Genomic DNA, 14,226 nt, shown 5'->3' on the forward strand with positions numbered 1-14,226 from the left:
CAATGACAATTTTGAACTGTCACATCACACCCTGGGTGTGTGTGGCATTTAAAAATCTCTTACTGCTTGTTCTTTTCAGTCCCTGGCACAGGGACAGTTATTTGTACAACACAATTGTTATTATTGTGCAGCCTCACATATTTTTTCTGCCCTGGGCAAACATGAACAATAATGGACTATATTTATGAAACCAGCAGCTCTGGAGCATGAGCTCCAGATTACCATTACAATTGTAGTTTAATTTTTTTCTTTTTTGGTAGCTTAGCACCATTTATATAGAAGGGCTTTCTCAAAGTCTCATGCCAATATTCTGGTTCTTTGTATATTCAGAGAGCCCCTCACAGTTGTTTTTTTTTTCTCTCATAGTTTCGATCAATCATCCTGCATTTCTAAAAGCTGACATCACAGATGTGCAGTGTTCACGAAGAGCTGATATGATAGTCACCTCGCAAAGTTGGAAAACAAAGAAATAAAAGCAGCAATCATTGGCTATCAGTATCCAGATGTAAGTAATAACACATAACTTTACCTAGGGAAACAAAGACAAGGATATGTGTGTTAGCTGTTCAAGGCACTCCTAATAGTTAATGTGGCTCAGAGATTAAAGAGTCTGCCTGCAATGTGGAGACCGGGGTTCAATCCCTGGCTCGGGAAGATCCCCCTGGAGAAGGGAATGGCAACCCACTCCAGTATTCTTGCCTGAAAAATCCCAAGGACGGAGGAGCCTGGTGGGCCCCAATCCATGGGGTTACAAAGAGTCAGACACAACTGAGCGACTAACATACAATAGTTAATGTATCTGCAAAACTGGCTTAGTAATTGGAGGGTTGTTTGCTGCTGCTGCTGCTAAGTTGCTTCAGTCATGTCTGCCTCTGTGTGACCCCATAGACGGAAGCCCACCAGGCTCCCCCATCCCTGGGGTTCTCCAGGCAAGAACACTGGAGTGGGTTGCCATTTCCTTCTCCAATGCATGAAAGTGAAAAATGAAAGTGAAGTCGCTCAGTTATCTCTGACTCTTAGCGACCCTTGGATTGCAGCCTACCAGGCTCCTCTGTCCATGGGATTTTCCAGGCAAGAGTACTGGAGTGGGGTGCCATTGCCTTCTCCAGGAGGGTTGTTTGACAGAGGGTTAAAGGGTGATCTTGAAGAATGGCATTCTTAAGAGCTGCCACTTCAGGCCAGGTTCTTTAATAAGGCATTTATGCATAATTTCTAGTCCTTACAACATCTCTACACGGTAGGTATTATTGTCTCCAATGTACACATAAGGAATATGAAGGTTAAAGACCCAGAGACATTAAGTTGCCTTAAAAAAATAGGTAAGTCCTTTTTGTCTGCTCCATGAAATTCATTCTCTTTACAACAAATTAGATCATATCTTCCATTAGCTACATTTTATTCTCCTAAAATAGATTTGTGATATGACCGAGTGCTTTGATGAGATCTGGGACACGAATTTGCAAACTGTCACTGGTGTGTCATCTAAAAAAAATCTAGTCCCAGAAGTTCTAGGCCTTTTTGGGAGTTTGGACCATCACTCCCACCCTCTACTTTGTCAAGTTTTTGATTTAAACCAGAACCAATGGGCAAAAAAGGAAGCCAGTGCAAATTATTGGTGGTCTGGAAGGGAGCATGGGGGCAATTCTCATACAAGCAGTCTTCCCTTGCTTAGGGGTCTGATCATCACTATTACTGTTTTAATCAAGGTCCAGATCTGCTCTAACTAGTCCTTACTTAAACAAGTTATTTATAAAATATTTGTTTCTTGGTTTTTCTAATTTGTGAAATGGAGATAGAATGAGGTTTCAAATATTAACTACACATGAGACTATGCATTCATTCAGTTCAACAAACTTTTACCACATACCAATTTGACTCTAGCTGTTAGATGCTATTTATAAAAACATTCATAAACTGTGAAAAGCAATATTGTGCAAAGACAATATGCTGTTTTTGACTTAATATAAATCACACAATAATTATAACAATAAATAATTCCTTATATTTCCTCAACATTTTCCAAATCTATTTGCTCATTTTTTTTTTAATATGAGGGAAATGGAGTCTCAAACAGGTTGAATGATTAGTCTGAGGTCACATATTGACTCGAATACTTTCCTTACTATCCCATGTTGAGTTCTAGGAAACTATACACCAGGGACTCCGAAGAGTCCCTGTCCCCCAAGAGTAATATCTTGTATCTCATGTGGTTTGGTGGAGTCTTCTTGAATAGCAAGTGCATTTGTACTCTATGAAATTAAAAGACACTGACTTCTTCGAAGAAAAACTATGACAAACCTAGATAGTGTATTAAAAAGCAGAGACATCATTTTGCTGACAAAAGTCCATGTAGTCAAAGCATGGTTTTTCCGGTAGTCATGTGTGGATCTGAGAGCTGGACCATAAACAAGGCTGAGCGCTGAAGAATTGGTGCCTTTGAATTGTGGCGCTGGAGAAGACTCTTACGAGTCCCTTTGGACAGCAAGGAGATCAAACCAGTCAATCCTACAGGAAATCAACCCTGAATATTCATTGGAAGGACTGATGCTGAAGCTAAAGCTCCAATACTTTGGTCACATGTACTGCAGTTTCAGCTTCAATGAGTTGGCTTATTAGAAAAGACCCTGATGCTGGGAAAGATTGAAGGCAAAAGGAGAAGGGGGCAGCAGAGGATGAGATGGTTAGAAAGCATCACCAACTCAGTGGACATGAATTTGAGGAAACTCCAGGAGATAGTGGAGGATAGAGGAGCCTGGTGTGCTGCAGTCCATGGGGTCTCAGAGAGTTAGACATGACTTAGCTACTGAACAACAACAATTGTATTTCCCAATAGCAATTTATTCTATGACTGTAAGATTTCTTAACTAAATCCGTGTATCTACAACTTTAGATATTTCCATGTGTTATCTCATTCATCCTCACAATAACTCTAAGGTTGTACAAGTAATAAATAGTTGAGACAGGATTGGAATGTGGATGTTTCTCATGTCCAAGCCCTGTTTATTCCACTACGGTATACTGTTTTGGTTACTGGATGTATAACCTTGGGAAAAATCACTTAATATCTGTGACCTTCAGTCACCTCATCTGTGGAGTGGATATGATGATTACTACCTTTCAGAGTTGTTGAGTTCAAAAGTGATAATGTAAATTAGAAAATCAAAGTAGAAACATCAATGGTGGTTACAGCTGATAAATATACCAGGTAGGAAAGGAGTAATTTAAAACATTATCTCCCCTTCTCCCTCAAGTTAAAAAGAATAACAGCAGAAGGAGGTCAAAGGAGACTCTTTTGAATAAGTGGTTGCTCACCAGACTTGCATGGCTGGCTCTTCATTGCCTGGACTTTGTAAAAAGGGGTGTGAGAAGAGTCAGGAATTTCTGAGGGCATTTTGGGGATGGTTCGCCTGTGGTGGCAAAGGTCTAAAACCTTATGTGAGGTTAATTCCATTCTTGGCTTGTTCATTTGATTCTCCTTGTGTGTCAAATGGGGATTACTACGATAACGCTAAGAGTGTGTGGGTCTGATAGAGTTATGGTTCGTTGTTGTGGGAAGCCACCATGACTAAGAAAGGAAGACCAGTTCTAGGCAAAAACATTTATTGAGGTCTAGTCTGTGCTAGGCTAAACTGTGAGAGGGAGGTAGTTGTGAGACAGCCCTCTGTTCTCATGGATTTTGCAATCTGTTTGGGGTATAGAAAAAGTCCTCAACTAACTCCAAGGCAGAGGGTAGGGATAATATCAGAGCAACTAAAGGGTGGGGTGGGATTCCCTAGAAGGCTTCCTGAAGTAGATGGCATGTAAGCCAAGCCTTTAAAGATGAGGATTTCAAGTTACTGGTTATTTCAACTGAAGAAGGCAGCATGAGAAAGTATAGGCTGTATTATGTTTAATTTGGCAGGAACTAAGACCTTATACTAGTACAAAACACATTCCAGGATCTGAGGATATAGATATACATCAGAAAGAGTCCTTGCCATTGAGGAGCTCTCAGTCTAGAGGGTCGGTTCAGTTCAGTCGCTCAGTCGTGTCCGACTCTTTGTGACCCCGTGGACTGCAGCACACCAGGTTTCCCTGTCCATCACCAACTCCTGGAGCTGGCTCAAACTCATGTCTACCGAGTTGGTGAGGCCATTCAACCATCTCATCTAGAGGGCAGACAGATGTAAAGAGCCATTAGGCTGATGATGACTTCATAAGGCAGAGAAGAAATGTTAAGATAAGTGTGTAAATCTGATTTGGGGAAGTCAGGAGATATTTTGTAAAGGCGGTGGTACTTTGGTGGTGTCTTGAGAGAGAGCAGGAGGAGTTTGCCAGGGGGACCAAGGAGGGAGTTAGGAGTGCTGCAGCCCCTGAGGAGGCCCCAGTGCTCTTTTACTGAACTGGGGTCTAAGTGTGGCAGGCAGCCAGTGAGCCTGGAGAGTATTTATTTCCCTTCCTACCTAGAATTTGACTTAAGATAGTCTTTTCTTTTGATATCACCCCCTAATGTTGTTGTTCAATAGCTCAGTCACGTCTGACTCTTTGTGACCTCATGGACTGTAGCATGCCAGGCTTCCCTGTCCATTATCATCTCTTGGAGTTTGCTCAAACTCATGTCCATTGAGTCAGTGATGCCATTCAACCAAATCTTCTTTGTCCCTCCCCTCTCCTCCTGCCTTCAATCTTTTCCAGCATCAGGGTATTTTCTCATGAATTAGCTTTTTGCATCAGGTGGCCAAAGTATTGGAGCTTTAGCTTCAGCATCAGTCCTTCCAAAGAATATTCAGGGTTGATTTCCTTTAGGGTGGACTGGTTTGCTCTCCTTGGAGTCCAAGGGACTCTCAAGAGTCTTCTCCAGCACCACAGTTTGAAAGCATCAATTCTTCAGGTGCTCACCCTAATCAGTTCAGTTCAGTTCAGTCGCTCAGTTGTGTCCGACTCTTTGCGACCCCATGAACTGCAGCATGCCAGGCCTCCCTGTCTATCACCAACTGCTGGAGTCTACCCAAACCCATGTCCACTGAGTCAGTAATGCCATCCAACCATCTCATCCTCTGTCCTCTCCTTCTCCTCCTGCCCTCAATCTTTCCCAGCATCAGGGTGTTTTCAAATGAGTCAGCTCTTCGCATTAGGTGGCCAAAGTATTGGAGTTTCACCCTAATAGCAGACGGCTAAATGAAAAGTTTTGGAGTCAGCTTGCATTCTAACCCACCAGCTATCTGATCAGTTGTAGGCCCTTACATATGACATTTATTTGTGTTTCAGTTTCATTTGTACAATTTATTTATGTCTCAGTTCCTTCATTTACACAATTTAAAAATAAAAGTGTCCAACATAGATTCTGGCATATAAAAAGTACCGTTATTATTTCCTATCATTATCTCACTTAATCCTCGAAGCAGCTTGGACTCTGGGTATAGTTCTTCCCATTTTTCAGAAGCAGAGGCTTAGCGTGGGTAGGTGATCCGCTAAAGTTCTCAGGACAATCTGGAGTTGCCTCTGTCTCCACAGCCCGTCCACCTTAATTACTTGTCCGCGCCGGGTTTTCTCAGGCGGCCCCGGGGCAGGCTCCGATCCGGCAGCAAAAACTCCGGCGCCAGGATTTGGGCGTCTCCGAGGCCTGTGCCGGGCGGGCGGGGCCAGGCGAGGCGGGGTGGACGAGAGGAGGGAAGTTGTCGAAGTTAGGGGAGACGCCCGCCAGCCCGCTCGGGCCTCGCCTCCGGCCGCTCCCTCCGCCTCCTCCCCGCCCCGAGCCCCCGTCCGCCCGTCCTTCCTTCCCCTCCCGTGCATGATGGAAACACCATGGCTGCGGCGGCCCAGCTCTCCCTGACACAGGTAACGCCGCCCGCCGGTCCGTCGGGCTCGGCGGCCGGCGTCCCCGGCCCCCTCCCCCACCGCCCTACGGTTCGCCGACCCGGGCAGTTTCTCTCCGCCCCGGGCGGGGCGGCCGATACTGAGAGCGCGCGCGGGCGCGCCTGTGAATGTGTCTGTGAGTGTGACTGCGGGAGGACGCCATCCTGAGCCGGTACCTCCGCCGCTCGCGCCCCGGCCCCGCCCCACGCGGCGCCCCCTCCTCCCGACCCTTCGGTGCCCCAGCCCCGCCGGATGGGATCCCGACCCTCTCCTGTCCGCCTTCACCCACCCAGGAAGTTTTCTCCTTCCAGGCCAGACGCACCCCAGGTGAGCTCCTGTTGAGCTCGCGCGGTTCAGCCCCACCGCCGGGTCAGCCCTCGCCCCGCACGAGGCTCACCCTCGGGACTGGCAGCGTCACCTTCCCGAGCCAGGCGCTCAGGGCCCCCTCCCAGCCAGGCTTTTTCCTCGCTAAACCGGCCTTTTCCCACTGGAGTCCGACGAAAGCCCTCCCTTTCCCAGCAGTTTCCTCCAGTCAGCCTGTCTTCCAAATAAGTCTCATCCTACCCGAGCGCATTCTTACCCCGCTAGCCCCTTCCTGGCTTCAGCCTCTTCTGCTGATCAGGTTTCCTGCTGGGTGAGATCCTCCGATTCAGCCTTTCCCTCCTCAGTTCTGCTACCTGGTACTCCTACTGGGTGGGCTGTCTATCGCTGTCCATGGGGATAGCCGGGAAACATCCTTTCACAGGTGTGATGGTTCCGCCGTCTTGGTGCTGGGAAGGACCTAAGAGATCACTCGTCCTGGGGGAACCTTCACCAAAACCTGTGTGCTCTGTCTGCCTTGCCTTTCTGCTTCCTTCAGAGCCAGTCCTCGTGCTTCCCAGAAAACCGCTCAGCATCAGTCACCCTGGGAAGCTCGTTCCTCCCTCTCCGTTGGGAAAACCAATTGCAATCTTCCGGGGATGTCCTGGATGGAGAGAGGTTGTACACCTGTCAGTCCCTTGGCGCTTCTCTGACCAAATCTCACCCTAACCTCACCTTCTCAGCCTGTTCTCTCCAGAACCGGGGGCCACGGACGTTCCCCTTGGGGCCCACACCAGCCTCCCTGCCACCTTGTATTCTCCTTGGCCTGGATTTCTCAGCGTTTCTGAGGCAAAACATTGGGATAGGTTATACATTTCGGCTGGAAAGTTTTCTGTCTGAGGAGGAAGAGACTTTGGGGGTGTTTCGCCTAGCATCCTAGGATAAACTGAGTGAAAAATGTTCCCCTCAGTAACCAGGAATCACATATAAACATGTGCTTTAGGTAAAGTAACTTCAGCTTGTAGGAATTTTCAGCTTCATAAGTGCGAAGTCTGTTATTTTCCAGTTTATTTAGTTTTGCTTATCCTGTTTTGACAAGCAGATAAATGGGGAAGAAGACTTGGAATGTGGTGATTGAGTCTTGGTAGTGAATCTCTTTGGAAGGGTCCTCCTGAAACTCAAACTTGAGGAATGGCAACATTGACTTATGCATGTTCACTCTTTAATAGTCTAGTTAGTGATATGCATTAAACAAGATCCTGTTGGCAAACTGTTGCTCTTCCGCTCTGCTGGCCAACTTCAGCGAGAGTTCTCCCCTTGAAGATTTTGTTCTCCTGAGAACTTCTACAAATTTGCTTCTTAGTTGTGTGCGTAGTTTATTTTCTTCCTGGCTAAGGCTATGCTTTTAGTTTCTATTTACTGTCATTCCTCTCTGAATGTTTTCTTCCGGCTCTGTCAGTTTTATAGATAGTTAAATAATTTAAATGTGTTCTTGTGGCTATATATTTAAATATTAACATGTACACAGAGTAAATACTGAATCAGGAGTATTATCATTCAGTGTTTCACATATGAGAGAACAAACATTGATGGTTCATTTATATTGAATATCCAGATAAGTCAAGTTAGAGCAATTTGATTTTAAGACGTTTTTGTTTAGTCGCTAAGTTGTGTCCGACTCTATTGCGACCCCGTGGACTGTTAGCTGGCCAGACTACTCTGTCCATGGGATTTCCCAGGCAAGAATACTGGAGCGGGCTGCCATTTCCTTCTCCAGAGGATCCTTCCCACCCAGGGATCAAACCTGCATCTCCTGCAGTGACAGGCAGGTTCTTTATTGCTGAGCCACCAGGGAAGCCCTCTAAGACATTAGGAGGCAATAAGATATATTGTAAAGGCACAGGAAAGAGAACATTCCCAAGTGTTTAAATACCTAATGTGCCTCCTTGTTATTTTAAAATTTGGCTGATTTGTGTTTTTTAATTGACTTTTTAACTGCTTGAGGCAAATAAACTGAGATAACAATGCAGCCTGGTTTCATATTTATTGTTGATCTGTTTATGTCACCATAACCCCCTCAAGACACACTCAGACATAGGCATACTCAAGTGAGATCCTGCATGGCAGGGACATCTTTCATCTCTTTCCTTCAGCACATGTCTGGAAGAAAGTTATTAATAATATTTGTCTTATGAATGACTCAAAATTCTGAAGAACTCTGTGACAGCTACAAAGATTAAACAGATGCTGAAGTTAGTTTCTGCCCCTGGTTATTAAATAGTAATAGTTTTGCAGTAGGTTGATTCATTCAGCCAGTATTTGTTAAGTACCTATTATGTGCCCTGCTCTATGCTGGAATTGTCTTGAGTAGAATTTTTGGCCTCTATCAATTAAGCAAAACTGTCAGTTGGGAAAAACACCTGAAAACTAGGTTAATTTTCTCCTTCCTCTTTCTCCTGCCTGCCAGCAAACCCTCCAATTCCCCAACCACCAAGATAAGTTATCTAAATTATCATAGTCTAGCCACTGATGCAAAGAGCTGACTCATTTGAAAAGACCCTGATTCTGGGAAAGATTGAGGGCAGAAGGAGAAGGGGACGACAGAGGATGAGATGGTTGGATGGCATCACCGACTCAATGGACATGGGTTTGGGTGAACTCTGGGAGTTGGTGATGGACAGAGAGGCCTGGCATGCTGCGGTTCATGGGGTCGCAAAGACACGACTGAGCAACTGAAATGAACTGAACTGAGCTTCTAAACAGGGTAGAATGCTAGAATAGTAAAATGTTTCAGTTCCAGCTCTGCCGGGAGGTAACTGTTATTGAGTTAAATCTCCAGGTCTCAGTTTTCTTGCTTTTAATATTGATCCAACAAATATGTACTGATCATTTATTATGTACTAGGATTTATTCTAGGTGCTAAGGATATACTTATGAACAAGATGACAATTCTTGGCACTCAGAGACAGAAGAAAGCATGGAGCTTAATTCTGGAGAGTTGGAGAGTTTGAATTAGATGATCTAAAGACCTTTCCAAAGAACATTTTTTTTAATAGATCATATTCTGTGATTTGGAGATCTAGTGGTGACTTTCCTAGGGTACTTTATAGGCATCGTGTTTTCTGGTTTCAATTTTCTTTACCAGGTGTTCTATTTTCTTTTTGGCAATAAGAAGTAAAACTTGAATGAGAAAGATCTTGTGATTTTTGCTTATGGTAGTAGATGACAAAAAGTTATTAATACTTCCTCTTTTTAAACTTTGCTGGTTGCTCATTTCTTCTTTAAGTCTGCATCTCTACTAATAATAATACTGTTAACTTCCCTTTAAGTGTTACCATATGCTAAGAATTTTACTTCACTTAACACTCCATTTTACAAATAAGGGAAATAATTTACATAAATTCGTAAGTAAGATCTAAGATTTGAACTGAAGTCTGTAGGACTTCAAAAGCTGTCTGCTATACTTGTCTGTATACTAGATGCTTGGCATATCCATTGCTCCCTTGTATTTTTTTATTTTCTTTTTCAGTATTTGCCTTGTTTTCCTAGTTAGGTACTGAACTTCACAAGTATGGAAGCAATGTCCTTTGCCTCTGAATCTGTAGTTACCTTTAATGGTATCTTGATAATACAACTCTGGATGCACAAGTAGTGCTTTTGATGATGAGAAAGGTTTTACTTTGTTGAAAGATGGCATAATGGGAGTATTTTAAATAATACTCTGTCAGTTCAGCTTTATGCTGAAGTTTTCTTGTTTTAATTTAGCAAGGATTTTTTTTTAATACTAAAAAGACCCTTTAGAATGGGACTTAAAACAATCTTAATATATGGTCAAAAACAATAAATGCTATAAGGATACTTTTTCTTTTAATGCTTTTTTAAGATTGCAAGAGTGATATAACTGCATTATAGAAAATTTGAAAATTGGAGGGAAAAAAAAAATCTCCCATAATTTCAGTTTTTGGTATTTATTTTCAATTTCATTTAAAAAGTAGGCAATATGTATTAATATGTGTATCCCCTTTGTGGTTTGGTATAACAATCATGATGGTAAATTACAGGGTAGAGTGTGAAAATTACATGTTCTCAGAAACAGAAAAGAAGTGTTTATTCAGTATGACTTATTTGAGTTCCTACTATGGAAAAGGCACAATAATGATACTTTTGTCCAGTATACTCAGGAAATCTTTGCTTCCCTGAACAATATCAAACAGTTTTCAAAAATGGCTTGAAATGTTCAGCATTTGGGAGGAGCTGTCATAGTTAAAATTAATTAGGAACAGTTGGTTTAGAGTCTCCTAGGAATAACCTGAGTGTATTTTTTTGTTTTCACTGTTTGCAGACAGAATAATAATATTGTAGAAAACAATACATTTCTACAACAATAAATGTTGTAGAAAAAGATTGAGCATCTTTATTTAGTAACAAATCATAGTTCTGATTTCCCTTTCACTAATAATCTCAATTAAGGTCTCAATTTAGGGTGTTTTACTTGCTCTTCAATGGGCATGGCAACCCAGTCCAGTATTCTTGCCTGGAGAATCCCCATGGACAGAGGAACCTAGAGGGGTAGAATCCATGGGTTGCAAAGAGTGGGACATGACTGAGCGACTAAGCACAGCACTTGTTCTTCAAAGATTTATAAACATAGTTATATGCTTCTTTGTTTTGTGAATTTTAGACTTAATAAAATTGGATCTATGGAAGCCAAAATTAGGAAGATGCCTTGAGAGAGAGAAAGAGTGGGAGAGGAAGAGAGGGAGGGAGGGAGGAGGGGGAAATCATCATTGATCTGGATAATTTGGAGAATTGGTGGAAATAAATGAAAAAGTAATCCAGACAGAGTTCATTAGGTAAACCCATATATGGGAATTTCATTTAAATAGTTGAACTCTCATCACCAAGATAAAATATGATTATCTTCATTAAAAATTATGTTTATTAGGAGCTTTTAATCTGAGGGATGTTATAATGTGAATGCTGTTTTACAGTAAAGTAGAAACATTTTATTTAAATAAATCTAATCTACTTAAGCATACATAGAAAAAAGACTGAAAGGAAAAAAAACCCAAATTTATGATAGCATGGTTATAATTTTTACTTCTTTTCAATAGTAAACATGAATTTCTTCTGTAATAGCTGACTTAACATTTCTATATGACAATATTTTTGAAAATTTACCCTTTTACATTGATACCAGTAATTAATATTAATTACAACTATAGTTTAATTACAAAATAAATAGCTATATGGGAAGTAAAAATGTGTGTTCTACGATAGCATCTGCATTTACATTCCATCTTAAACATTCCTATCTTCGGGTTTGGAGAAATTGGTTAGAATGATAATTATTATTATTATAGTTGGTTTGGAGAATTCAGTTAGAAGACTAATTTATAATTTTGTATGCTGCTTTATAATTTATGAAGTAATTTATGCTCTCATTTGATCTTCACAATAACTAATAGCTAAGGCTGTTGTTATCATTATTTCAAACTGGAGAATACCAAGGCTCATAATTTGTGACTTATGTATTATAGTCAGTAAATGAAAGAACCAGAATAAAGGTCTGTTTAAAAAAAAAACAAACTCAGGGACTTCCTTGGTGGTCCAGTGGTTAAGAATCTGCCTTGCAGTGCTGGGAATGTGGGTTCGATCCCTGGTACGGGAACTGAGATCATACATGCTGTGAAGCAGCTAAGCTCATGGGATGCAGCTGTCGAACCTGTGTGCTCTGGAGTCCATGTGCCACATCTAGAGAGCCTGTGCACCACAACAGCTGAAGCCTACATGCTCTGCAGCCCAAGTGCTGCAACCAGAGAGTCTTTGCACTACAACAAAAGATCTTGCATGATGCAACTAAGACCCAATGCAGCAAATAAATAAATAAAAATATTAAAAGAAAAAAAATCCTCACACATACCAGTGAAAATCTCCATCATGCTCTTGGCCCTCTCCTAGGGCAATCATTCTTGCTGTTTCTTGTGTGTGTTTCCAGCAGTAGTGTGTGCTAAGTCGCTTCAGTCGTGTCCACATCTTTGTGACCCGGTGGACTTTAGCCTGCCAGGCTGTTTTGTCCATGGGATTCTCCATGCAAGAATACTGGAGTGGATTGCCATGCCCTCCTCCTGGGGATCTTCCCAACCCAGGATTCGAACCCATATCTCTTACATCTCCTGCATTGACAGGTGGGTTCTTTACCACTAGCGCCACCTGGGATGCCCCAATTCTGTGTGATATGTATGCAAATATGTGTGTGTATGTTATACACCTGAGTATAAGATATGTGATATATACTGTGTATGTATATTTCTTTTGAATAAACTGCATATTTTGTGGCTTACTGTTATTTTTAGCTTAATTTATCTAGGAGATTGTTCTATACAAGCACATACAGATTCCTTCATTATTTCCAAAATTTGAGAATATTCTTTGATATCAGTATACCCTGGTGGCTCAGACAGTAAAGCGTCTGCCTACAATGCTGGAGACCCAGGTTCAATCCCTGGGTCGGGAAGATCTGGAGAAGGAAATGGCAACCCACTCCAGTATTCTTGCCTGGAAAACCCCATGGACGGAGGAGCCTGGTAGACTACAGTCCATGGGGTCGCAAAGAGTCGGACAGGACTGAGCGACTTCACTTTCACTTTCCTTAAATAGCCACTTAATGATGGATTTCTGTATTGTTTCTAATCTTTTGTTGTTATAATACAGACAGTGCTGCAGGGAATATTCTTTCTCACATCTTCATATACGTGTTCAGTTCATTTCAATCTCTCAGTTGTGTCTGACTCTTTGCGACCCCATGAACTGCAGCATGCCAGGCCTCCCTGTCCATCACCAACTCCGGGAGTCCACCCAAACCCATGTCCACTGAGTTGGTGATGCCATCCAACCATCTCATCCTCTGTCATCCCCTTCTCCTCCTGCCCTCAATCTTTCCCAGCATCAGGGTCTTTTCCAATAAGTCAGCTCTTCGCATCAGGTGGCCAAGGTATTGGAGTTTCAGCTTCAGCATCAGTCCTTCCAATGAACACCCAGGACTGATCTCCTTTAGGATGGACTGGTTGGATCTCCTTGCTATCGAAGGGACTCTCAAGAGTCTTCTCCAACACCACAGTTCAAAAGCATCAATTCTTCGGCGCTCGGCTTTCTTTATAGTCCAACTCTCACATCCATACATGACTACTGGAAAAACCATAGCCTTGACTAGACGGATCTTTGTTGACAAAGTAATGTCTCTGCTTTTTAGTATGCTGTCTAGGTTGGTCATAACTTTCCTTCCAAGGAGTAAGCGTCTTTTCATTTCATGGCTGCAATCATCATCTGCAGTGATTTTGGAGCCCAAAAAAATAAAGTCTGACACTGTTTCTACTATTTCCCCGTCTATTTGCCATGAAGTGATGGGACCGGATGCCATGATCTTAGTTTTCTGGATGTTGAGCTTTAAGCCAACTTTTTCACTCTCCTCTTTCACTTTCATCAAGAGGCTCTTTAGTTCTTCTTCACTTTATGCCATAAGGGTGGTGTCATCTGCATATCTGAGCTTATTGATATTTCTCCCAGCAGTCTTCATTCCAGCTTGTGCTTCCTTCAGCCCAGCGTTTCTCATGATGTACTCTGCATATAAGTGTGTTTGTGCATTAATTTTTAGTAGGTATAATTTAGGGCTAAGAGATATTTTTAATTTGGATAGATACTGCTAATTTGCATTCAGAAAGTTTATACCAGCAACAGTGTTTGTGCTTTTCCCCCATCAACATAGTATATTATCAAATTTTGATTGTTGTTAACCTGGTATATAATAATGATATCTGTTGAAAGTTGGCCTCATGTACTGTGCTTCTGTATCACAAAAATGTGAGCTTTTTAATATTTTGTATGAAAGTAAGATAGAAGTGAGGTATGAGAAGCTTTGTAATATAAATAATACTTTAACAAATCACCTGTTTAATTAAAAAATAATGGTTGGTACTACAGAGCTACAGTAATCGAAACAGTATGTACTGGCACGGTACTGGCACAAAAACAGGCACATAGATCAATGGAACAGAATAGAAAGCCCAGAAATAAACCCATGCATTTATGGTC

The 14,226-nt window shown here is 42.1% G+C and overlaps 1 protein-coding gene across 8 annotated transcripts in view; it reads left to right on the forward strand.

The window, feature by feature from the left end:
• Nucleotides 1–5,670: 5,670 nt before the first annotated feature.
• Nucleotides 5,671–14,226, forward strand: part of EPS15 (epidermal growth factor receptor pathway substrate 15) — a 138,224-nt gene continuing 129,668 nt past the window's right edge. For 2 of the 8 annotated variants that reach the window (XM_061121923.1, XM_061121924.1), the window contains exon 1: nucleotides 5,987–6,162. In XM_061121923.1, coding sequence (XP_060977906.1) covers nucleotides 6,088–6,162 — 75 coding nt within the window. In that variant the 5' untranslated portion in view covers nucleotides 5,987–6,087. Of the gene's footprint in view, nucleotides 5,818–5,986; nucleotides 6,163–14,226 lie in introns of those variants that run through there. The other 6 variants (XM_061121920.1, XM_061121925.1, XM_061121918.1 and 3 more) reach the window with 6 other exon arrangements.

This window comes from Dama dama, chromosome 20 (assembly GCF_033118175.1).
Source record: "Dama dama isolate Ldn47 chromosome 20, ASM3311817v1, whole genome shotgun sequence".
In the NCBI taxonomy this organism is placed as follows: domain Eukaryota; kingdom Metazoa; phylum Chordata; class Mammalia; order Artiodactyla; family Cervidae; genus Dama; species Dama dama.